This window comes from Ochotona curzoniae, unplaced genomic scaffold (genome assembly GCF_017591425.1).
Source record: "Ochotona curzoniae isolate NIBS_2020 unplaced genomic scaffold, NIBS_Ocur_1.0 contig_64, whole genome shotgun sequence".
Lineage (NCBI taxonomy): Eukaryota > Metazoa > Chordata > Mammalia > Lagomorpha > Ochotonidae > Ochotona > Ochotona curzoniae.
Window position 1 is genome coordinate 43,604,725 of NW_024466502.1, and position 25,343 is coordinate 43,630,067.

The window sequence follows — 25,343 nt, forward strand, 5'->3', positions numbered from 1 at the left end:
TTACAGGTTATGTGTGTATACTCAGAGAAGTGGAAGGGCGCTAGAATTCAAGAAGACAGAAGGAAAATGTAATCTAAGGGGTTATGTGCTGAGTCTTGATTATTCTGATTGGAAATAGATATTTAAGAGCCAGTGCTGTAACCCAGTGGGTTAAGCTGCTACCTGCAATGCTTCATTCCATGAGTACTAGTCATAGTTCTGGCTGCTGCGTTCCTTTCCTTTCCTCCTTTCCTTTCTTTTCTTTCCCCCCCCCCTTTTTTTTTTTTTAAGATTTTCACTTGAAAGACAGAGAGAGTGATCTTCTATTCACTGGGTCATTCCCCAGATGCTCACTATGACACAGCTGAGCCGATCAGGAGCCAGGAACTTCTGGGTTTCCCTTGTAGGCAGAGAGACCCGAGGCCTTGGTCCATTCTCCCCCGCTTTTTTTCAGGCCATAAGCAGGGAGCTGGCTTGGAAGTGAAGCAGCTAGGTCTTCAGCCGGTGCCCATATGGGATGCTGGCACAGCAGGCAGAAGAACCCAGCTGTGCCACCACACCAGCCCCTTGCTAATGCATCAGGGAAAGGGCTGTAAAATGGCCCAAGTACCTGGGCCCATGCTGTCCATTGGGAGACTCTGCTCCTGGTTTCAGCTTGTCCCAGCTCCTGTCATTATGACTACTTGGGCGGAAGATCTCTTCTGTAAGTCTGTCTTTAAAATGACTAGATCAATGAATAAATAATTAAATGAACAAACAAATAAACCTTTGCAAAAAATAGGTAGTGGGTTTGTTCTAGAATTTTCTAATTCCGCCTACTTATCTGATATATCTTCAACAAGTGTAGCATGAAATCCTGTTTTTAAAGTGGCTAAAAATTTAACAATTATAAATACAATAAATAAAATTACTAAATAAAATTAAGCTAAATATCTCTGTGTTCTGAAGAACACCTCCCCTCTGCCTGCCTATGTTAGACATTGAGTATCATCTAATTTTTGTATATGGAGGTGGTATTTGCGCACTTTTGCAACCATAAACTCATGTTAGTTAGATCTTACTATCTGAGTTTTTTAGCAAATGAAACTAGAGAGATTGAATAATTTATTTAAAGTAATAGAGTTGCTTTGTGGCCAGGATAGGATTTGAATTCTGCAGGTCTTCTGATTCTACAATAGGTGACCTTTCCTTCACACCAAGAGGTTGATGGAGTAGGTCAGTCTATTACAGAAATGGCCTCATCAGTGGTTTCCTGAGTGAGTTCTGTGTTTTGTTATTCATTGAAACCATGCACTAAAAATAAAAAGTATAATCCAATAGACTGAAATCTTGCCCTAATAATAAAAGTATGCCCTCATAATAAAATTGCTTATAAAATATATGATATGTTTATAATGACATATTTTTAGAAAAATAACCTTTTGAAGAAACCAGTAATAACTAATAGCAATACTGTAATTGAGTCTGGAAATATGGACATGAGTTAGTGCCAGAGCCATAATGTGTTAAAATATGAGGCTTAAAATGTTAAACCATAAAAAGTGTCTTGGCTTGTGAATTCTTTAATTTAGGAATTAAATGAGGGACTTTTATTTGAAGCCAAGAAAAATTTATCCTGCAAATTTAGGCTGCCAGAAATGTTTAGATTATTTCATCCTGAAATGAGGTAATAAACAAATCCAGCCGAGAGTCATTTGATTTAAAAGCTTGGAAACGCATTAGCAGAAAGCATGTGTCCATGGAAAGCCTACTGCCTTCCCTTGTTTTTTTCCTCCCTGTTCAATCTTCTACCAAGACGAGACAAGTACAGTGTCAGGAAACAGGCAGGCACAGCTTTGCAGCGGGCAAAGGAAAAGTCTCTCAGCATCTTCACTCAGTCTGTAGTTTCTACCTTTTTTCCTTACAGATTTGCTTTTTCAGTAATAGTGAGAGAAAGCACGATTGAATTTTGGTAGGTTGGAAAACTTAATGTTGGCCATCAATTTACCTTATTTTAAACATTCTTTCTGTGAGGGACTGTTTATAGCACGGAGGCCTGCAGCCTGAGGCACTTGTTTGCAGGATAAAATTGCTGCCAGATGAGTGGTTTCCCAAAGCCAAGGCTGCTGATGGGGTCTTAGTGGGTACAGGATTAAAGGGAGTGCAGCTTTCCTCTGCTTTACAAATATTTGCTTGGAAGCTAATGGGTTTTTGTGTGCATGTGTATTTCCTTTTTCAATTGGGGAAATTACAAGTAATACAGGAACATCCTGTGATAAAATATGTGAAGCAGAGGCTGGGGAACAGATGAATGAAATAGAGGAAATGTGCCTCGGGTCTAGGGCATGCTATCCTATCGCTGAGTTCTTGACATCCTGGAATTATTAAATCTGCAGGTGATTAGTTCAGTATAAAAGAAATATTTGGGGCATATAAAGGCTATGTCATCTGTGGGGTTTTTTGTAAGATTTATTTATTTTTATTGGAAAGTCAGATAAACAGAGATGGGGAGAGACAGAGAGGAAGATCTTCCATCTGATGGGTCACTGCCCAAGTGACTGCAATGGCTGGTGCTGCACCAATCTGAAGCCAGGAGCCAGGAACCTCCTCCAGGTCTCCCACACAGGTGCAGGGTCCCAAAGCTTTGGGCCATCCTCAACTGCTTTCCCAGGCCACAAGCAGGGAGCTGGATGGGAAGTGGAGCTGCTGGGGTTAGAACCAGCACCCATCTGGGACCTGGCACGTTCAAAGCAAGGACTTTAGCTGCTAGACCACCACGCTGGGCCCATCTGTGGTTTTTAATGGAAAAAGAATTCACTCTCATCAAAGATATAGCCATTATTTTCACAAGCATACATTGTATGTTTTAAGTTAGTACCCATGCTGGAAGAATTCCAGTGAGAATAAACCCAGTGTCAGCACAATCACTCATGTACCCCGAAGAGCAGTAATGTCTTTTCACAACTTGAAGTCCTGTGCAAGGAGTTGGAATGGTGGTTAAGATGCCAGCATCCCAAATCAGAGTGCAAAGGGAGAACAGAGTGAGTCTGACCCCAACCTGGCTGTTGAGGCCATGTGGGAATGGACTGTCTCCATGCTCTGTTTCTCTACTTTGCAGATGAACAAATAAGTAAAGAAGCCTTTCAGTGCTGTGTCTGCCTAACCTGACTATATGCCTGCATCATGGTTACAAGACTGGGACTAATTTAACTCTTACTGTCTTGATTACCTAGGAGCAGTTTCAACCTGTGATAGTTAATTCTGCAGAAAATGGGAATACAGAAATTTCTGAAAATACTGATCTTTGTTCCCATAAAAGTAAATCTTAAGTGTAAAAGTGTAAATCCAAAGTCAGTCAGAGAATTATCTTACTAATATTTCTATTTGCAGTCTCTCTCTCTCTCTATATATATATATCACTCCCGGTGACCAGGACAGGGTGGCAGTGGGAAGCCTTTAACCGCCTTCTGTCTGCCCTTTGCCTGCGCACGAAGGGAGGGAAGAGCCAAACCACCAGTCCTTGAAACACCAACAAGGTTCTGTGTCTTCCCTCCCTCTGCTGGACCCAGCTGGAAAAAGCTCATCTATAGCTGCTGCTTTCTGGAAATAGCTTTTTTTTTTTTTTTTTTTTTTAATACAGATCCGGACCATGGAAAAACATAAGGCCGTCTTGCCTAAGCCTAGTTACCTGGACATTGGGTGCCTGGAGCTGGAGTGATAATCAGGGTGTTGACAAGGAAGTGCCCAGATTAGAAAGGTTCTTTGCACAGCACAGCACCTGCTTTTTCTGAGCCCATCAGTTAAGATGCACTTTGGCTCAGTGGATTCCTGCCCTCCACATGGGTGAAGGGGAGGGCAGGGAAAGTAAAACTGTTAATTGAAGTACAACATGCGTACCAAACATTGTGCCTGTCCTCTGCATTCATCTTGGTGGGTTTGAACAATAAGAAGCACCCAGGAACACACATCCAACTTAAGTTGGGTTTTTCTTCTTATAATGGATTCTTTTCCCGATTAGTATTAACTCTTGTAAGAACTTCAGAAACCTTTGCAAGATAATAAAGAGAAAATAAAAACAATGCCTGGTGCTCATATCTCAAAATGATTACTGGTAACGTTTTTGTGTATTTCGATTCTGTCTCCTCCACCCCCTGCAGCTGCAGCTGTATGTATGTCAATAAATGCACAAAGCAGGAGTTAACCTTTGAAACCTTATGCATGTGTGCACAGACATAGGGAGGAAGGGTCAGATAGTTGTAATAACATGACCAGTGTGTGGATGTGCTGTGTGGCTTCATCAAGCAGAGTGTCAGTAAAGAAAGTCAAGGACATCCAGAGCCATCTGTCTTCTTGCTTGGTAACAGAAAAGAAGGGGCGGAACATGAAATAAATGGCTGAATGTAAATATGGGTGATTCATAGAGTTCATTGAATCATTGTTTTTCCAACTCTCAGAGAAGTAAGCCTGGCTCATAGAAGGCTCAGCGCTCCACTGCTGGAGTCTCCTTACAGCAGGCCCAACTCAGACTTCTTGGCCAAATCTTTCCAGCTCAGATTTGCTGTGTTGGAAGGCCAGTCTGACTTCTTCTCTTACTTCAGCTTTCTCACAGGCATCACAACAGCCTTGCAGCAGTTCTTGTTCTAACCAAAGGAAGCTGTGACAAAGTGGAAGTCAGCCTGGCGGTTTTGTGTGCCACAGTGGCCATCCCCACTGCATGATGCCTTCATGCTGGTGGTAGCTTCAGCTTCAGCTTAGTTTCCGTACACATGGTCGGGCGAGAGCAGTCAGTGGGTGCCAGCTTTCCATTGCTTCTGGCCCTGGCTTTGGCCAGCTGGGCCTCATGGCATTCCTGGTGTTGGGGGTAGCTGTCTCCCTCAGAACTGCCCATCCCTTTCTTGTTTCTCAATTACACTTCATCATGTCCACACTTTGGGCTTTGAGTGATGACACATACAGGAAATGTATTGGCTTTTTTAATACTTGTAAGATGTCATCTTGGGTCTCTATTTTTTTCTTCTGGTTGATAACCCATTCACAGACACAAGAAGTGGCCTTGCTGTTTACATGTGTTCTTGTTGTCTTGTCTTTGCAGTCGAAATCAGCTGTCTGCCCTGCCTGCCTGCCTGTGTGGTCTGCCTCTCAAAGTCTTAATCGCAAGTAACAACAAGCTTGGATCACTCCCAGAAGAGATAGGTCAGCTCAAACAGTTAATGGAGTTGGTATGTTGCTGTTTTTAAGATGCTGTTTTGATTTGCTGTTTGATCATTGCCTCTTGGGTTTCCCTAAAGATGACAACAGCTTGACCAGGGTGACCCTGTGTTAGTGTGTTTCCCATTGCTGTTAGAAAATGCTTGACATTGGGTACTCAATATAAAAAGAAAAAAGAAATGTATTTGTTCAAAGTTTCTTTCTGAAGATTTATTTATTTATTTATTTATTTATTTATTTATTTTACTTTGAAGGATTACAGAGAGAGAGAAAGGGAGAGTAAGAGAGATTTTCATCTGCTGGTTCACTTCCTAAATGGTCACAACAGCCAGAGCTAGGCTGGTCCAAAGCTGGGAGCCAGGAGCTTTGTTTTGGTCTCCCAAATGCATGCCAGATCCCAAGACCTTGAGCTCTCTTGATTTGCTAGGCCATTCATAGGAGGCTGGATTGCAAGTGGAGCAACTGGGACATGGTCCAGCTCTACACATGAGCACTGCCATTTGCTTCAGACAGAGGATTAGCTTGCTACACCATAGCACCTCTTGCTCTCAATTCTATTGGCTGAAATCCCAAGCTCAGATAGCAACATCTGTTTGGCCTCTGGTGAAGGCCTCGGCTAACAGCACATCATGGCAGCCAGTGCCACTAGAGTGGGAACATATGGGAGAAGAGAGCATCACGTGGCCACACAGGAAGCCAGGAAGCTCACTGGGCTTGTGTTTTCATGACAGTCCACTATGTCAGGAACAAACAGGGATTCCCAAGAACCTCACAGCCACCCACGAGGCTGCAACTCTTTAAAAAGTCCTCTAAAGTGCAGCACACCTAGGACGTAGTTTCCAACACTTGAACCCTTGGGGACTCTCCACCCTCTAAGTATCCCAGAGATGCAGTTGTGTGCAGGACATGTGTGATGGAGACTGTGAGTGGAGACACTCAGCTGACAGTCTGGGCTTTGCCCAGCAGACGCAGTTCCAAAAGTGTGTGTGTGTCACGTTTCCTAGGACCTGACATTTCCAGGTTGTCATTTGACTGTGGGCATGGTGTCTTCGGGATACCTGTCGCTGTATGAGAAGCTGTGGCTCTGCTGACCAGATGATGCAGGTGTGGAGTTTGCTCAGGAGCAGAAAGAGCAGCTGCTCTGATTGGGTACTCAGAACATGTGACTCCAGGGTGGCCTAAGGGACACCCAAGCTTTTTAAGGCACCCTATCCCCAGCCCAGCTGTGGCAAGAGTTGCCCTGCATCTTAATTCCAGCACTGCTAGCTCTCAGTGCCTGTGATTTTCCTCCACTGTAAGGGCTCCTGTAAAAGGTGTGTAGTCAAAGCTCTGATCTTTTCCACATCAAGAAATCCAGGGCACAGAATGGCCATGAGCAGCATATGGAAGATCACCCTGTTCTGGCTAAGTTGTGAAATAAACAGAAATGTTATCTCCCCGCACTGTCCAACGAAAGTATGTGTAATACAAGCAGCAAGTGGGGCTTTAAATGTTCTAGTAGCCATATTTTAAAAAATAAAAAGTGAGATTGGCTTGAATAATATTTCATCACAAACAGCCAATTATTATTACTTCAACATGTACACAAAGTAAAAAAAAATTGAAAGAATTTCTTTTGCTTCTTTTTTTTTCTGCTCTAAGTCTTTGAAATCCAATGTTGCATTTTATGCTGTTAGCACATCAGCCATCGGACTGACCACACCTCGGAGCTCCCTAGCCACTCATGGCTGGTGGCTCCCTGGCTGATTGTGGCAGCTGTTTCTATTCTGCTGCCCCCTGTAGTTGAACAAGCATGGTATTGGTCACAGCATTTGTTTATGAAGTGGGTGAAGATTTAGAAAGTTGATGTTATTTAACCACAAGGAGTCATTGGCCTTGTTTAAGGTCACAGACTAAAAAAAGATTAGTTTCCATCCATTCTTACTTATCTTTTTTATCTTTTTACTTAAAATAGTGTTCCCATAGGTAACCATGTCAGATTATTTTAAGCAGTCGGTTAGGGGAAAAGCAATCCCCTAGAGAATCTAAAGTAATTCTGGAATTGCAGTGAGAGGCTGCTGTGTTGTCACACATCACCAACTTGTTTAAAAAAAATAAAAAAAAAAAAAGCCAACAACCTTGGGAGTTCCAAGTGCTTGAGTGCTGATAAAATCTCTCCACTTATTAGTATTAGGCTTAAAGCATGCTTGTTAACTATTTTGGAAAAAGTTTTTTCTTTAATTTTTTTTATGATTATACTTGTGGTTTCCACAGTTAAATTGGAAACTTTGTCTTTTCCAAAATGTGAACAAACATTTCAGGGTCAACATTTGTGTAAAACATAAAAACACCTTAGTAATGTTGAGGAAAGCAGTTGTATTTTCCTGCATTTGAAAGTAACTGCAGTTGGAACATAATAGGCTATCTTTTCAATTATACCATGGATATCTAAGAATCAAGCAACACACAAAGCACTCTTATCCAGTCATTGACTCCTCCAGCTATGGCTGGAGCTGAGCTAATCCGAAGCCAGGAGCCTCTTCCGGGTCTCCCACGCGGGTGCAGGGTCCCAAAGCTTTGGGCCATCCTCAACTGCCTTCCAGGCCACAGGCAGGGAGCTGGATGGGAAGCAGGGCTGCTGGGATTAGAACCAGTGCCCCTATGGGATCCTGGGCGTGCAAGGCGAGGACCTTAACCACTGCGCCATCACTCCGGGCCCCAGGTTTTGAAATCTTAAAACAAAAAACAAAAAAGCCTACTGAAACATCCTTTTTTGTTTTTTAAAATTTGTTTTGAAGATGGACCTCCCAGCTGCTGGGTCATCCCCCCCAAAGCCTGCAATAGCTTGGGACTGGTCCTGGTCATTGTCAGGAGCTGGGAGCTCCGTTGAAGTCTTCCAGATGGCTGGTCTGGACCCAGTCACCTGAATCAGCACCTCTGCCCTCTGAAATATGCCTTAGTAGCAAGCTGAACTGGGGAGGGTCACCTTAAGTCAAATGTAGGCCCTGGAATGTGGGTTGTGGGCATTCCAGGAATCATCTTTTTTTAAAAAATATTTATTTTTATTGCAAAGTCAGATATACAGAGAGGAGAGACAAAGAGGAAGATCTTCCATCTGATGATTCACTTCCTAAGTGACCACAACAGCTGGAATTACACCAATCTGAAGCCACGGGCCTCTTCTGGGTCTCCCACACGGGTGCAGGGTCCCAAGGCTTTAGGCCTTCCTAGACTACTTTCCCAGGCCACAAGCAGGGAGCTGGATGGGAAGCGGGGCTGCTGGGATTAGATCCAGTGCCCATATGGGGATACCGGCGTGTGCAAGGCAAGGACTTTAGCTGCTAGGCTACTGCGATAGGCCCCCAGAAAGTATCTTTACTACCCTGAAAGTGAGTCCCCATGCTCCTCTTGAATGAACAGAAGTGGCCAGGTGTATTTGTAGGTGCAGGAGAATTTAACAGAATCTTAGCTTTCTGGAGCTGGCCCCTCTATGATCCTTCCTATTAATCTGTAACTTTCTGGCCTCAGCATGCTGAATGGTCTCAGTGCATATCACCCAGGGGTGGGCACATCTTCCGGAAAGTTTCCATACTGTGGAACCAACAGTAAGGTATGACGACTGTAGACATCTCTTGCACGGGCTAAACCTCATTCAATTCAATAAAACCTTGTTAATGTATGAAAAATGTGATTCTTATGCTGTGAGGTCATGCCAGAAAGGAGAGGTCTATGTGGTGGAAGAAACTGAATAAGTGCCGCATGCTGCACGTAACCAGACAGCTGTGAAGATCAACACTATGTTAGAGCACAGTAAGATGAAGAGCCTTCGATAGGCGTTTACCAGAGTCCTAGAAGTTTCCCTGTTGATTCTGTGGGTTCTGGCCTGCCAGCAGGCCCCAGATCACCGAGGGTGAGGTGTTGGTGCTCTTTGGCCGTAAGAAGCACCGGAGAGAAGCTGGTGAGGAATGTCTGCTTTATTATGCACAGGTTACAAAGTTTACAGTGTAAGAAAGTGGCGGGAAGGAGGGAGTCTTCTAGCAGACTCCCCAGCCCCCACCAAAGACATTGTAGTTGGCTGTATGACACGTCTATTTCCCTTGATCTTCCAGTCATGTCAGAGGTCATGTTCCATGCGTATTCCTCTTGACCTTCTAGCCATGTTGGAGGTCACACTCAAGGTGTAGGCCTGAAAGCTGTGGCTCAGGCCATAGGGAAGTAAACTTTAGGCCATGCCCACAGGCAGCAGGGCAGAGGCCTGGTACGATTGCCCACAGATTCTGTGTATATGGCGGCATGGTGGGCTCAAATGGTCTGTGTTGTGTTAGGATTTTGTTAAGTCAGTCTTCCCTTGCCCTTTGCGCCCTCTAGCTCTTAACCTTCCTGTCAGAGTTAACACTGAGACCTGCTTGTGCAACCAGAACCATCTCAAGATGTAGCTCTGGCGATAAGCATGTGGAAATTGCATTGTTTGGTTCTGTTTTTTCTTTTCACCAAAGCATTGGGTGTATGGAGAGTTTGGACTCAAGGATTGGTTATAGACACATGATGCATTGAGTGGCTTCTTGGGGGAAATCCCTTCTGTATTTCTTTTATGGGCGGCATTCCAGTCTGTGAGGTAGGTTTCCTAGGGTCATAAATACACAAGTTTGCCATACTTGTGTGTCCATTTGTGACCTTAGGAGGTGCTGCCTGACCTCTTTGGTTCCTGCAGGACAACTGGAGACCCAAGGCTTGCTCCAGGTCCTTTCTACTGTTTTTGTGTGTTTGTTTGTTTGTGAAGAGCAGTATGTGAGGGGCAGCAGTGATGTGGAGTTCTGCTGGGGAAAACACTGGTGTTAAACTGGATGCTCATGTATCATGTCAGAGCTTGAGGAAATATCAAGTTTAAGTGAACATCCTGACTTTTCTGTTAAAAAAAATATTCTGAATTCAGACATTATAAAGGTTTTTTTTAAGTTACTAAGAAATAAAAATTACTGTGTTAAATTTATCTACATTTCAATAAAGATGTATTATTTCTGATATAGTAAATAAGTTTTCCTGGCATTGAAAGACAATTTGAATTGGTTATTGCACTCTGTTATTTTAGCATAGCCACAGAGAGGGTAAAACCTTTGCTTTTAAAAGATACACCATGTGTTGTATAAAAAGGCATGGTTGCATAATGGTGGGAAAGGGTTCAAGGCTTACATTTCCTATTCAAATAATTGTGTTTCCTTTTACTAAATAAAGGTGACATAGTCCAAAAAATGTGTGTTAAACCATAGCATCAGCACATTGAGTTTTTGAAATCCTGGCTTAACAGCAAAATCACTTTTGAGAATACACCTGCAGGTGTATGGTGTGGCCTGGTCACACTGGACTTTTTCTGTGATCAAGATTTATATTGTTTTGTTGTTTGCTTGCTTGCTTGTTTCATATCACTACTTTAAAAACTTGAAAGCAAACGAATCACTTCAAGTTTTTTGGACAATATCATTTTCTGAATGTGACTATTACACTATATGTGATTATTACACTATAATCTCAGAATTCACTTTGATGCATTCTGTTCTTGTCATTGGTGCATTCTGAAGTTAAGGTAGCAACTAACATTTAAGAATATATTCTTTTCCAGTATGTATTGGAGACTGTTATGATGAGAAGAGAAACCCAATTCCCTTTGTTCTTTTGATTCCTTAAAAACATAATGATTCAACTCGTGGGAAATAGGTATATTTTAAATCATACTCAGAATTGGTTTTTGTTATCTAAATCACAAAATGAGACCTGCTGGTTCCCCATGAACTTCAGCTTGAGAATTTATATTATTATAATTAGATTTGTGTTTGTATCATAAGAAGGTCAGTAAATGTTTACTATAGATACTAAATATGTGGTAATTTGATTTCACTGAGGCTTGCAGTGGTTATTCTCTGAGACACAGCTTATGGCTAATAAAAAATACAGAAGGAATTAATTTTCTGTTCTAAGAAGAAACCATATCTGAAATTGACAACCTTATAAATTCTGACCAGTTGTATGTAAGGTGTTAGTGTTGTTTATGTTAATATTTACTTTTCTAAATATAATCTTAAATAATTCCAAAAAAAATCACACTTTATCTTCGTATCTGCTGATATCAAGGAATATTGATTGCATGCTTTCAAAACTGAAATAACTTATCCTGGAACACTAGATAGTTCTCACTTCTTTCTTCTTCCTCATCCTTTGACTAACTAAGATACAGTTGCCATGGGATTTTATTTTTTTTTAATTAATTAATTTATGTATGTATGTATGTATGTATTAGAGTCAGATATACAGAGAGGAAGAGAGGCAGAAAGGCAGATATCTGTCTAATGATTCACGCCCTAAGCGACCACAACTGTCAGAGCTGCACAGATCTGAAACCAGGAGCCCACAGCCTCTTCAGGGTCTTCCACGTGGGTGCAAGGTCCCAAGGCTTTGGGCTGTCCCCGCCTGCTTTCCCAGGCCACAAGCAGGAAGCTGGATGGGAAATGGGGCTGCTGGGGTTAGAATTCGCACCCATATGGAATCCTGACGTGTCGAAGGTGAGGACTTTAGCTGCTAGGCTACCACACTGGGTCTGGGATTTTCTTTTTATTTATTCATTTATTTAACGATTTATTTTATTTTTATTGCAAAGTCAGATGTGTAGAGAGGAGTAGAGACAGAGAGGAAGATCTTCTATTCACTGATTCACTCCCCAAGTGACCACAACGGCCGGTGCTGCACCTGTCTGAAGCCAGGAGCCAGGAACTTCCTGCAGGTCTCCCCCACAGGTGCAGGCCATCCTCACCTGCTTTCCCAGGCCACAAGCAGGGAGCTGGATGGGAAGTGGAGCTGCCAGGATTAGAACCAGCACCCGTATAGGATCCTGGTGTGTTCAAGGCGAAGACTTTAGCCACTGGGCCACAATACCCCACCTGGGATTTTCTTTTTGAAATGAAATTCCTAACCTCTTTAAATTTGGCCGCAGCCAATGACTTGTGGGAAATAGAGGTTTGCACTATCTTCTACAGTGTTTGCCTGTACAATTGTGAACAGTCTTTATCTTGCTGGTATTCCAGATCCATCTGGGTGTTTTCCTCCCATTATTTTCTCAGGTCAGGGAAGTAACTGACAACAGCGCACAGAAGTATAGAAATAATTTGACCTTCACCATATACCCTTCAGAATGTGAATGGACAATTGAACTGTGTGTTCATAATTGTCTACAGATGTCTTGTATTCTGAGGAAAGTTGCTTTATTCATTGTGTGAAGTTTTCTATGTAGAGTAAATTGTATAGACATTTTCCTACTAGTAATTAAGTAGTTAAAAATAGTTGGGGGCAGGGGGAGGGATAGAGTTTCTTTGAGAAAACCGTCATGTTAGAAATGTATGTTGGAGAAAATTGCCTTCGTTTTCAGAAAGCACCATGCCTTGGGCTCATGAACAACTCAGGAATGATCAGCAGAGAACAAAGTGAATATAGTTCACTATAGCAATGGAGTCAGGGCAAGCATTTGGTGCATGGACAAGGATACTGCTTGGGGAGTCTGTACTGAGTATCCTAGTGCCTAGGTTTGAGTCCCAATTCCCCTTTTGATTCCAGCTTCCTGATATGGCACTGTCTGGGCAGCAGCAATAATGGCTAAAGTTGTCACCCACGTTGAGTACCTGGATTGGCTTCCCCGTTACTGGGATTGGCATGGCACAGTCCTCCCTGATTCCAGCGTTTTGCAGATGAACCAGTGGATGGAAGATTTCTTTGTGTCTGTGGCTGTCTCAGCATTTCATAGATAAAATTTTTTTTAAGATTTATTTATTTATTTATTTTTAATACAAAGTCAGATATACAGAGAGGAGGAGACACAGAGAGGAAGATCTTCCGTCCAGTGATTCACGCTCCAAGTGACCACAGTGGCTGGTGCTGTGCTGATCTGAAGCCAGGAGCCAGGAACTTCCTCCAGGTCTCCCATGTGGGTGCAGGGTCCCAAGACTTTGGGCCATCCTCGACTGCTTTCCCAGGCCACAAGCAAGAAGCTGGATGGGAAGTGGAGCTGCCAGGATTAGAACCAGTGCCCATATGAGATCCCGGCTTGTTCAAGGTGAGGACTTTAGCTGTTAGGCCTCTGTGCCGGGCCCTCAGATAAATTTTTAAAAGGAATCACACTGAGTTCCATCATGGAAGATTGAATCCTGGTAATGTGCCTAAGTAGAGCATATGAATATTACCATTGTGTTTATCCCCATCCTCTGTTATTAGACAGATTTTACTAAAAACTTGAATCTGGAACTTCAAAATATTGTCAGTTTCTATTTTAAAATGTGAGGTTTTTCATCATTGTTCTAGTGCTATTTAGATGTGAGCAACAGGAATTCTTTCTGGAGATGGAAAATAAATTACACCGATCCTTGCCCAAAACTTGCCTTCCCCAAGTGAATTTCCTGGTTTATGAATCCAATGGAATGAGCTCATTTCATGCATTTCTAGTGTTTATTAGTGTTCCATTTGTGTGAGGCAGACTAGTCCCACCTGCTTTTTGTAAAATGGTTAAGAAAAAGGAAGGAGAGCTTTCATTGAAAGGATTTGGTTATTGTCTTCTCTTTCAGATAAAATGCTTCAGTATTTGCAGAAAGATGGCATTTCACTGTTGGCACAGCACACGTGGAAATAAATCCGAAGGGGAGAGTAAGGGGCTGGGAGTGATGGCACAAATATCTTAATCCCATAACGACTTCCTTGGACATTTCTTTCTCTGCAGATGTTTTTGTGAGACTGTTGTCATCATTATCATGTTTTAGTTTTAAACATTTGCTATGCTTTGCTTCAAATTCAGTCTGACTTTTCTGGAGTTAGAGTTATGAATGCAGCAACAGCCTCTGCGAAGTAATACCATCAAAACATGGTGTGTTTATAATCTATCCTGCTCTGCCCCCCACTTCTCACCACACAGTCAAGTACAGAAGCGTAGGGTGGGTTTGCGACACTACATTCATTCAGCCATCTCGACGGTGGCTTTGTCCCTTGCAGCAGCAGCCATGTTGCTCCCCTCCAGCCAGTGGAATGCATTGAACACTCAAGAACACAGCATTTTGGTGGGTCCCCTGCACATCCCATTGTGCTGTGCATGGATGGCTCTGGGCTAATGTTGAGTTCCCCTCATCTGAACCAATGTGAAATGATACTGACATGAGCTTTGCAGCTCCTTAGGTGAAAAGGTCAGTCAGCATTGCAGATTGAGAAGAGGTATGATGCTTACAGACCTGACTACGCTCGGGGCATTCCTGATTAAGGTCCATCTTTGCTTCTCTGTTACTAAGTGGGACCAAAGCAGGGTTTAGGTGTGCAGTAGAGCATTTTAGAGTCCTAGCTAGCAGGCAGAAGGGGCCACAGAATTGTATTACACAAGTTTCACCCAACTTGTGTTTATCCCTTACTTTAGACCAAGCACTCGGCACCAGGAGGATGTAGGGGGCAAGATAGAGTCCTTTCCATTCAGGAGTCTATAGGTTTAAGTGGGAAGGCAGACATAAGTGAGAGCATTCGAGTGACACACCAGGGTCTTCAAAAAGTTTGTATTATGAGAAAAACTATATGTGGATTTCACAGTTTGTCTCTGAATTCCATTTTCTGTGAACTGCTTGAGATGCCTTTATACTCTGTAAGATCGCAAAGCAGTCTCTCTAGTTGAAGGAATCAGAGTGGGAGACGTAGAAGAAATGTAGTAGATTGTAAAAAGGAGGTTAAGATTTGAATGCAGTCTCAAAATAGAGGAGATAGGACGAGAGGGCAATATTGGGTACTGGTGAATCTGGCAGAGAGCCAGACCAGTCACTTGGCACCCACCAAGAAGGGAAGTGGCTGTCATGTGGCATTGAGTGTAGGAGGCAAAGGAAGGCATTCGGTAGAATGGGACATCACAAACATGCTGTTTGCTCAGTTTGGGTTTTATTCTTCAGTTGCCGAGGGGTTCCTGAAAACGCTGATACTAGGGCCTTTGCTTTCAGGCAGCTTGGTGAAGCATGGATCTCTGGAGGAGACTGGGGTATGGAAACCAGTCTGTGGTCTAGACTTAAGCAGTTGCTGGAAATGGGGAGTGGAGAGTAGGGCACAGCTCATGAGCCAAGAGGAGCAATTGGATTTGGGGAGATAATAAAAAAACATGTATGATTATACATACCATGGCCTCCGTTTTGCATATGTCAGGAAGTAGTTTGAATGAAGGATGAAGAGCGTGTTAATCTTGGCTTTCTTAAGCAAGGCACCAATACCTGCATATTTCTCAAATACTCAAGAAAGTAGTTAGCTACATGGTATTAAGCCACTTCCTTGGAAATAGAGGTGGCTCTGGTACAGTGTGACAGTTCAGTGAGACAAGATGCCTGTGGTTTTCTGCTTAGTGGCTCCATGGGAGAGACACTCAGCAGCATGCTGGTCATTTGTTTCTTGTGTTAGCTGTGATGCTAGCACACCTTGGGTTCCTGAGCTTTGTCTTTCTGATCTGCAAAGTCCAAGCTAAATAATACTGCCTCATGGGTTTGCTGTGAGAACTGAGCAGGGCTGAGGCATGTGTAAGTGGCAGAAGCAGCTCTGGAATGCTGCTCATGGTTTTCTGTGTTGCGTCTGGATGTCTGAAGATGTGAACTTTTCTTCTTCCCTGAGCTGGGTGGTACTTGCTAGTCTCATCTCGAAGTGTGCCCTGTGGTTGTCTGAAAACTTCAATTCTACAAGAACACATTATATTACTTTTTGCTTTGATTTTGAAACAGGATGTCAGCTGCAATGAGATCACAGCATTGCCCCAGCAAATAGGTCAATTGAAGTCTCTACGAGAACTGAATGTCAGAAGAAATTATCTGAAAGTTTTGCCGCCAGGTAAAAGAAAAGAGGGGTAGGGTGGAAATGAAAGAAATGGGAAACTTTGTTTCTGTTTTACTCTTATGAAGAAGGTAAATCTTGTCACGTGGGTATTAGCCTATTAATATTCGTGAGAATTTTCCCGTGCAGAAAACAAAAACGTGATGTCCAAATGCAAATTTCCATCTAGGGCCACAGCAACAGAATCACTCCCTTCTGTATAATGCTGGGATGTGGGTGAATGCGTTAGGATGCCGGGTCAGCTGTAAGGGGTCCACTGGCTTGGCAGCTGAAGCCACAGTAGTGTGTTTTCCCTCTGTGTTGAGCGCTGAAATCTGAGATCCAGGTGTTGGCAGGATGGTTCCTTTGGAGACCCCTTTCCTTGGCATGTAGATGGACATCTTTCTGTGTTCTGTGGTCTTCCCTCAGTGTGTGTGTGTCTCCTCCTCTCTTCTTTGAAAGACACCGGTGGACCAGGGCCCACCCCAGTGATGTAATTTTAATTTCTTTTCCCCTTTCAAGACAGGGTCTCCAAATACAGTAATATCCTGCAGTACTGCAGCTTAAGACTTCTACACAGCCCTGTTGTCCCAGCCATCAGACTCTCTCATGTGTCCCTGTGATGCTGTATGTGGGTTGCCAGTAACAAGATGCATTTTGTTCAGAAAATGTTTATCATGAGGAGCTTACGGGTTTGTAGATTGTAGCAGCTGATTTTCACCTAAGCATGTGGACCTGAATCAGGAATACGTTGATGGGCAGCAGCTCACCACGTGATTTCTTCTGAACACACTCTGTTTAACAAAGATCATGTGGCTTTCCACTGGGGGATTCTAGCCATACCCAATTTCAAGCATATATTTTCACAAACATACCTCAAAGCAAAAGCGTCTATTTGAATGTGTTCACATGTGGGTGATCTGCCTTGTATGCAGCTGTTTGAGAGCTGCCTGACATTTATTATCTTCTTTATCTTGACCTGTGGCTGGAAGTGCTTCCGCAATGCCAAACAAGAAAATGGAGCTCAAGAACAGGAGACAACTTCATGAGATGTGACATACTTTAGTCCTGCCTGTGCTCTTTCCTCCTCCTGCTGACTGGCATTTTAAAGAAGTAGAAGCAGTAGCAGTTTCCACATCGATGTATTACATGAGGTGACTCAGCATAAGAATATTGATTTTTTTTCACTCTTTCACTGCAGAATCCCATTTTTTCCCCCAGAATATATATAACTTTTTTTTTGGTTGAAGCAAGTACAAAGAGAAATTCTCATGAACAGCAAATATATACACAGATCACCTTTCCCGATATGAGAGGACTTTAAATTCAAGTTTCCAAGTTGAACATTATAAACAGATCACAACTAATTGAGCTCTCATTTTTCCAAGGGGAAAATTAATCATCCTGGAGTTGCCTGTAATCATTCAGAAATGTGCAGGAAGAATGGAGCACCTGTAAACCCTAGGTTTTCATTTCTTTCACCTTCCCTGACTCATCTATCTTAAAGGCATTCCTTTCCCTGGAAAGATTAATTACAAATCTGGTTTCCATAATTATTTTTTTTTCAGTGCTGATCATTTAAAATGCACTGCAAGCTGAAATTTCAGTTTACTGGAAAATATTTTTTTAAAATAATTTCCCAAATATCAAATGTCATTTTGCTTCCTTCTGGAGAGCTCTGTTGACACAAAGGAGCATTGATAAGGCTCTCAGCCAATTGAAAGATTTTACATATTTACTTACATGTTTTTCCTTTCTGGGTACCAGTTCTCATATGCTTTCAATTTGAGGAGGGGAAGAAAAAAAAAAAACAGAAAAACTCTGTGGCCTAATTACCCATATCGGTATAGTAGTAGTTTCACTGCAGCTGCTGGGGTGAGGAGAGCCTATTTTGAATAAACAGAGAAATAAAATAGCCATCCTTACCCTTCTTTGCAATAGAGAGAGGGGAAGTCGGGTTTGTTTTCTTTCCCCCTCTTATTCCCCCTTGTGTTTCGTTTCATTGACATTTTCTGTGTTGTCTCTGCAGGCTTATCATTTTCTCCCCCACTTTGTTGTTGTGAAACTGTCTGGTTCTTATTTTGCTACACTGTGATGATAATTGTGTTCCAAACTGGGCCTGAGAGGAAGGAAAATAGTCATTATCCAACCGTTCCTTGTTTTATTTACCTCTAAGCTACCTCCCGTTATGTCTTCCATGAACCCAGCCCTTGAGCCTTGGTTCCAAGTCTTCGTTGTTGGTAACAAAGAATCGCTAAAGAATTGGAATCTAGTTCAGTTTTCCCACTGATTAGCCAGCCTAATCTGAGTGAGATTGGCCATCTCCAAGACAGGTTTGCATGGGCTGGTGTTACAATAAGGTATTCCTCTGGTAGTGTTATCCATTAATGCCTAGCCCTGTTTCAGGCACATGTGAGGAAGAGACAGGGAAGCTGACCTTCCCCCTTCCTAATTCCCACACCTACAGACACACTCCTGCTTTTTCCAGTAACTTAATAGCCTTTTTTCAAAAGTGGCCCCACTGGCTGGTATGCCCAAGGCAAATCTCAGCCTGTGACTGGAGGACGGGTTGGATTTGAGTAATGGCCTCCTCAGAGCAATTTTTGAAATGCTGATTATTTGACCAAAAAAATGCCTGGAGCTTTGAAGTTTCAGGCACAGGGGTCTGTTTTTGTTTTTCTTTTAACAAAACAAAACGAAAACCAGACTTCTTGAGTTTTCCCTGCACAGCCCACCATTGTGGACCTGAGTTTGGAGCTATTGGAAGTAAAGCTCTTATGCCTCCTTCTGGAATTTTGGTTCCCTTACCCCTTATCTTGAGGACACTTTGCTTATGTATGAGAGAAAGACAGTCCCTGAGGCACCCAGAGAAGACATTCAGGCTAGGAGAGTCTGTTGGTAGGATTGGAAATCTTGGGAGCTGAATGTGACAGCCTGAGGTCAGAGCAGGGAAGACAGTGTGGGTCCCTGCTCCAGGTTCCTGCCTTTGCGGCCTCTTTATCTAGGCCTTGCTCTACTTCTACAGGGCAGTTCTGATGTATTTCAAAGCTGCACCTCTCCTTCCTTCACACATCTCATCCTGAGTGATGAGGCTCCCATTCTGAAGTGATCCTGCCTCCTGTCACCTCTCTCACAAAGACCTTGGTGCCTTGTCACCTCAGATGGCGGCGAAGCTCTGTGCTGTGTGGAATGTATTTGACTTTGTGTCTGGCAGCTGCCAGTGTCGGTTTGAATGCTTGAGATGACTGAGTGTTTACTGTGCCACTGGGTGGGGATTTTAAGCTAAATATAACATCTGTCTCCTTAGTGCTGCAGAAGACTTCTTAAATCGAACAGAATCAAGTCCCAACACATCAGAAAGGCAGCACCCATCAGAAAATTCTGAATCAAATAACATATTTTTAAATGCAATTGAGGGGAAAAAAATCACAAACATTGGTCCTATATAACTAGTGCTGAGATTGTGCCAGCCCAGAGACATCGAATGGAAAAACATATTCTGTAATTAGCATATTGTTCATGTGCTCACAAATGCTACTTGGAAACGGTTTGCAGTTAAAGCGTAAACATGCCTTGTGCAAGATGACATGAGTGAATCTTTTGCTGGGGAGAAAAAGTAATGTCAAGTGCTGCCAACTCATACCAGAGCTCAAAACAGTTTACAGTTTCTAGGCTCCTAGTGAAAGATCTTTCCCTCCTTGGGTGAAGTACCAGATACACACACCATGTTTCCTTCTTGCACAGCTTAATGACATTTTTCCTGGTCAACAGAAACTAATCGTTGAATGTTGGTGAGTTAATTTTATGGCCCTCTAAGTTTTATTATTGTTGTTTTGTCTTATAACAATTCTTTTAGAGCTAGTAGACCTTCCCTTGGTCAAGTTTGACTTTTCCTGCAACAAAGTGCTGGTGATTCCAATCTGCTTTCGGGAGATGAAGCAGCTGCAGGTGTTGCTGCTCGAAAACAACCCTTTGCAATCGCCTCCTGCACAGGTGAGGGCGTCCTGCGCCAGCCCCTGGGGAAGTGCTGGGAGTGGTACGTGTCAGCAGCCCTGCTGATGAATACTCCTACTAAATGGGAAGCTGGGGTGAATCCAACCACCAGAAGTTGCCTTCTGCTGCAGCGACTCCTTTGGCGCATGTGTGGCTCGCCCTTCTGATGGCTCCAGCCCTGGCATTCTGTGTCTGCCAGTTGATCATTGGTACCCACCTTTGAAACTTTTCAATGTAACTTGCAGCTTACTAAAATAGCAAAAATTCCTGATTTGAAAGTTACCTAGAAAATGGAGTTTAAACATCTTAAAATATGAATATTGATTGTGTGAAGTCAGGCTACATGCTCAAATATTAAGCTACATAAAGATAACAAGAAGGTCATATGCTTTCAGATGAGTGGAATTTTTTATTTAAAGTTTGTCTTCTTTTGCAGTAATTCCACAACTTTGTAATCTCCAGTTGTTTTTAAGCTCTTATTTTCCTGTGACTTTCAAAATGGTTACATTTCTGTTATCTTTTCTGCTGAAAGTGTTATTAGGTTAGTTATATGATGTTTATACTTCTTATACAATTAGCACTGAGATCTGTTTTTACTAGAATTTTATAGTTAAAGAAAAATTAGAAATTGATTATGCATGGTTTTTCTATTCAGAGTGGGATTTGGAGAAATTATTCTCTCAAATTCTTCAATGTTTTGGAGATGTTAAATTTAGCAAGCAGTATGTGGACATTGCCTAAAGTGAAGTGGTGGAAATAGCATGTGCCCAGTATTTGCATTTTGTTTTCTCATTGAAAAATGCGGGTTAATCCCTCCACAGATTTGCACAAAGGGCAAAGTGCACATATTTAAGTACTTGAGCATACAAGCGTGTCAAATTAAGTCAACCGATTCCCTTTATCTCCAAGCCATGGAGAGGCCCCATTTACAGCAGCACGTGGAAGACAGGTGAGTCGGCACCTTCACTGTTTCAAAGAAAGAAAACATTGAGGCTGTAGATAATTTCTGACATCTCTCCATCTCTCGCACCCCTTCCCCTACCAGTCTTCTGTACTTCGTTCACATGTGTGTTTATGCATAACTAAGATCTATAAATATTTGACATTTTATTTAATTAAAATAGTGATATTAAGCTAACAGTATCTTTTTAACAATTATCTTTAATCTTTTATGTGCCTTCAGAACATTGTGAATGCTTTACTTTTTAATTGTCCTTTTAAAATGCAGTGTGTGAGGCTTTTTGTTTCTCCCACTTCCTATTAAGGATAGAAGTGTCAGAACATTTTCACATGTTCTTCAACTTTTAATGGCATGAAGCAGGCCTTGAACTTTAAAAGAACAAAATTCCCACACTGAACACACTTATAAAATTGCAGGAGTGGTTTTGTTTTGCTTTTTTGAGAAGTCTTCACTGTATAAATCTTTTGCTTCATGTTTGGTTAACCATGTTCATTTAGAATTAGCTTTTTATAATGTTTAACCTGGATTCATTATTTTATCTTTGTAAAGACACTGTCAAATTTATGTAATCACTTTGCAAAAGTTTACAGATTGGAGAAGATAATTGGAGAAGATAATTTTTTGGAAGCATTTATTTATTTGAAAAAGTTATAGAGAAAGAGGAAGAAACAAAAGAGAGAAATCTTTCATCTGTTGATCTAGTCCCCAGAAGGGTTCAATGGCCAGGGATGAGCCATGACAAAGCCATGACAACCCCAAAGTAGTTACACTTAATGACTAGTAGGTTTAAAGACTTGTGTAATTTATTGTTTTTAATATGCTAGAATAAACAAGAAAATGGGCAACTAACAACATGTAGCTAGAGTTACTGCTTCACCCTTGCTTCTGTGTTTAAACAGAACAAGTACCTGATTTTCATTAACTTAATATCTTAATATTTATTTGGACAATGATTTATTCCCTTGTATTATCAGTCAGAGTTTGCATAGCAATCATTATTGGATTGTTAATTGATGTGTCTTTGTATAAAGTTTGTGATTAAATTTTTTTTCCTAAATGAATTATTTATGGATGACATCTATCCCAGCAAGAAGGATTCTGACTCAGGAGTTGGAAGTGATAATGGAGATAAGCGATTATCTGCCACTGAGGTAAAGTTTGCAATCAGATTTCTCCCCTCTGTGCTCCCGAGTGTATGCAAGGTCTTCAAAAAGTGTGTGGAATATACTTACCATACTTATACTGGTGAATTCCCATCATTTCTTACCAACACAAGCATATATCTTTACCCAGTCTCTACCAGCAGCTTTTTAAAGTTGCCTCATTCCTGCCAGTAGTATTCATTGATCTCCTTTCTGAGAAAGAGCATTGATGCACCTGCAGAACATGTGATGAAACCATTGGCAGGTTTGTTGTAATATTAGCTGCTGGTAGCTCATTCTGCATCTTTACTATTTTATAAATGTCTCCAAAGTAGAATCTCTGTCTTCCTCTTCCCCTGGCATAGGTTACATAGGATATTCTTGAATGCTTAATAAATACTTTTAAAAAAAGAAAGATTCTGTGGTGTTTAGGTATCCGTGAAGCTCTTTAATGAAAATGCGTGTGAACGAAGAGACTGCATACCCCAGTGTTTTCTTATAGTGGTTTTAAAGTCAGCCTTCTTTGTTAACACATTGATTATCTCATGCACAGTCCGTTACATTCTTCAACTATTATTCACCATTAAATGGTGCCTGTTGACCCAGGGAACTGGAAGGTCAGGTGTGATAGAGAATGGAGCCTCAAGTTTCCCTCCCTTTTGAGGGAAGGTGTTGAGGTCTTATAGTCACTGAGTTCTGAAGCATTGTTGTCTTCTGACCTTTTAACCAGCCTGTCAATTACACCTTTAGGGAATTCACATTTTTACTACCTGGTGCTCTAGGAGAAAGCTTTCTCCCAGCACTCCTCAGGACTATAGTGTATTATATCACGAAGGTACTTTAATCACCTTCTTACAAAAAGCTGTATTTTGCTGTGTACTTTGAAATCCCAGGATTCTTTTTTTTTTAATCTTTCTAATGCAGAATATATTAATGGAGGGAAGGTTAACAGTAAGAAAAAGAAAGCTAATGTCAGTAAAAGAAACTTAATCACATGAATAGTCTACTGTGGCAGGGGATGGGTGGATGTTACCCACATGGCTTCCTAAGTTGTATGCTAATTCATCCCTTTACACTTTATTAAACTCCTAAGTCCCCTCAATGCACCATTGTTTAAGAAACTACTCACTCTGAGCTTATTTTCTATTAAATTCTATCATATTTTCTATTAAACAGACTCTGCTTTATCCTTTATCTGTCTTCTAAGGGTAATTAACTCATTAATAAAACATTACACAAAGAACTCCATTATCCTTTTGTCCTCACTTTGAATAAGTAGGATGCTAATATCATTCTAAAAGGAGCCCAAGGATTCATTCCCTCTCTTTTAATTAGATGTGTGTCAAGAAATTCTGCTATATCTTTAAGAAGGGAGGTGGATGAATGGAAAAGGAACTCTGGAAAGGATTATATTTGACAAAACAAAATGCACACAGATCCTCCTTTTGGCTTTTTCTTGCTTCCCATGATAACCTCATTAGCTAAGAACACCTTGGAGAAATCTATTACTTTAGAATGGCATTGGGCTCTGAGTTATCCTTTATATCCATTTTTTTGTTGTTAGGCAGTTGTTATTAGCCAAGGTCTGTCACTCTTCCTACTTTTACATCTCATTGTGGGATTCAGGAATCTTGACTCCTTCCTTTCTTTGGCTGTTGCCATTGATTGAACATTTGCTTCTATTTGTGCTTTCAAGGTAAAGCAAGCAAGAACACATGAGGGCACAGTGAATATAAATGTAATGAACCACATGTATGCTTCTCTTCTGCCAATTTCTAGACAATTTGTGCATGTGTCCAAAGGCCATTGGTGGCAATTCCTGAGACTTGAAGGTCACACTCCACTCTAGGACTTAGATGGCCACAGCCCACCATCACTTGCAGCTACAGAGGTTCCTGAGAGTTGACATAACGTAGCTGTTCATTACGTAGTAGCACTAATTGGGGGCTGGAGCAAAATGAGGTTCCCTGTCTCCTTTTTCACTGAGTCACAGGTTCTTCAATAAGCATTGTCAGCTCATGTGAGAGGGGAGATCCTCCGAGAGCACTAACTCCCATGATAAGCCAAAGCTGTCTTCTGAAAAGTACATAGAACACATTCTTTTCATTTCCTGCAATTGTGTAGCATTTTTGTACAAGTGTGTGTTATGTCTCAGATGGAAATGAATCTAGGCTTGATGTTGCACATAGGATATACTCTAAAGAAAGGAAGTGGAGTTGCCGAGGTTGACTTTATGACTAACCATATACATCATTAATGTACTTTTGTAAATTAGCTTTGTTTTCAGATGTGAGTGTTGTCTCTATGAAAACAGTCGAATAAGACCTGATATGGTGGTGAATTTGTTTATACAAGTTCCTCTTACACCTGGTACCACATAGTCATTTGTAGTCCCCTGACCTTGGCATTTAGGTTAGCAAAAAGATGGATACTGCCAAGATCTCCACTCAGAATATACATATAGAGCAGGACAGGTTAGTGTTAGCTCAGTGAGTGTCCTCAGAGGAAACACATACCCATGTAACCAGCTCTCAGTTTAAGAACTTGAGTTAGTATTATGTTTTTGAACTTTGGAACTGTGTAAGCATAATTGTCTAATCTCTGGTGTTTTTACTCAGTATGTTTGCAAGCATCATGGAATGTTGCATTATGTAATTTTTATTCTCTCCATGCTGATACTTCTCTCTTGAATGAAATAGTACATTGTGTCTTTTTAGCCTTCTGATGAAGACACTGTGAGCCTCAATGTGCCAATGTCAAATATCATGGAAGAGGAACAGATCGCCAAGGACGACTCATGCCATCTTCGCCTTAGCCCAGTTAAAGGTCTGAGAATGAGCTTGTGTTCTATATCAGATGTTATTTTTAACACAACAGGTATACAAATGTGACAAGGTAATTGTTAGTACCTATTGAACATTTCCCGTGTCCCAGGATTATGTACCTTTGGTAGGCTGGTCTTATTGGGGAAAAAAAAATTTCAAAACTGTGAGATAAATGCTCTGATAATCTCCCTCTTAGAAAGATGGAGCCCTGAGGAATTCAGTCACTTTCCAGTGGCCACACAGACAGTATTCTTTCTGAAGACTTATAGAAGTTATGTAAATCCAGTATTGGGAATGAAACAATAGTATGTAACACATGGTTAGTCAGGACAGCTCTAGCTGCTGTAACACATAACGTTTCCCAATCCCCGTGGTGTATCACGAATCCAGTATAATCTAAATTGAAGTTAGAGATTGGTAGGCAGTTCT

General features: G+C 41.6%; 1 protein-coding gene across 3 annotated transcripts in view; it reads left to right on the plus strand.

Moving 5' to 3' along the window:
- The window catches only part of LRCH1 (leucine rich repeats and calponin homology domain containing 1), a 184,930-nt gene that overhangs the window by 103,796 nt on the left and 55,791 nt on the right, over positions 1-25,343 (plus strand). For all 3 annotated transcript variants that reach the window (XM_040991405.1, XM_040991403.1, XM_040991404.1), the window contains exons 3-8: positions 5,051-5,177; positions 15,906-16,011; positions 19,850-19,986; positions 20,808-20,935; positions 22,035-22,098; positions 24,807-24,915. In XM_040991405.1, the coding sequence (XP_040847339.1) occupies positions 5,051-5,177; positions 15,906-16,011; positions 19,850-19,986; positions 20,808-20,935; positions 22,035-22,098; positions 24,807-24,915 (671 nt within the window). The remainder of the gene's footprint in view (positions 1-5,050; positions 5,178-15,905; positions 16,012-19,849; positions 19,987-20,807; positions 20,936-22,034; positions 22,099-24,806; positions 24,916-25,343) is intronic.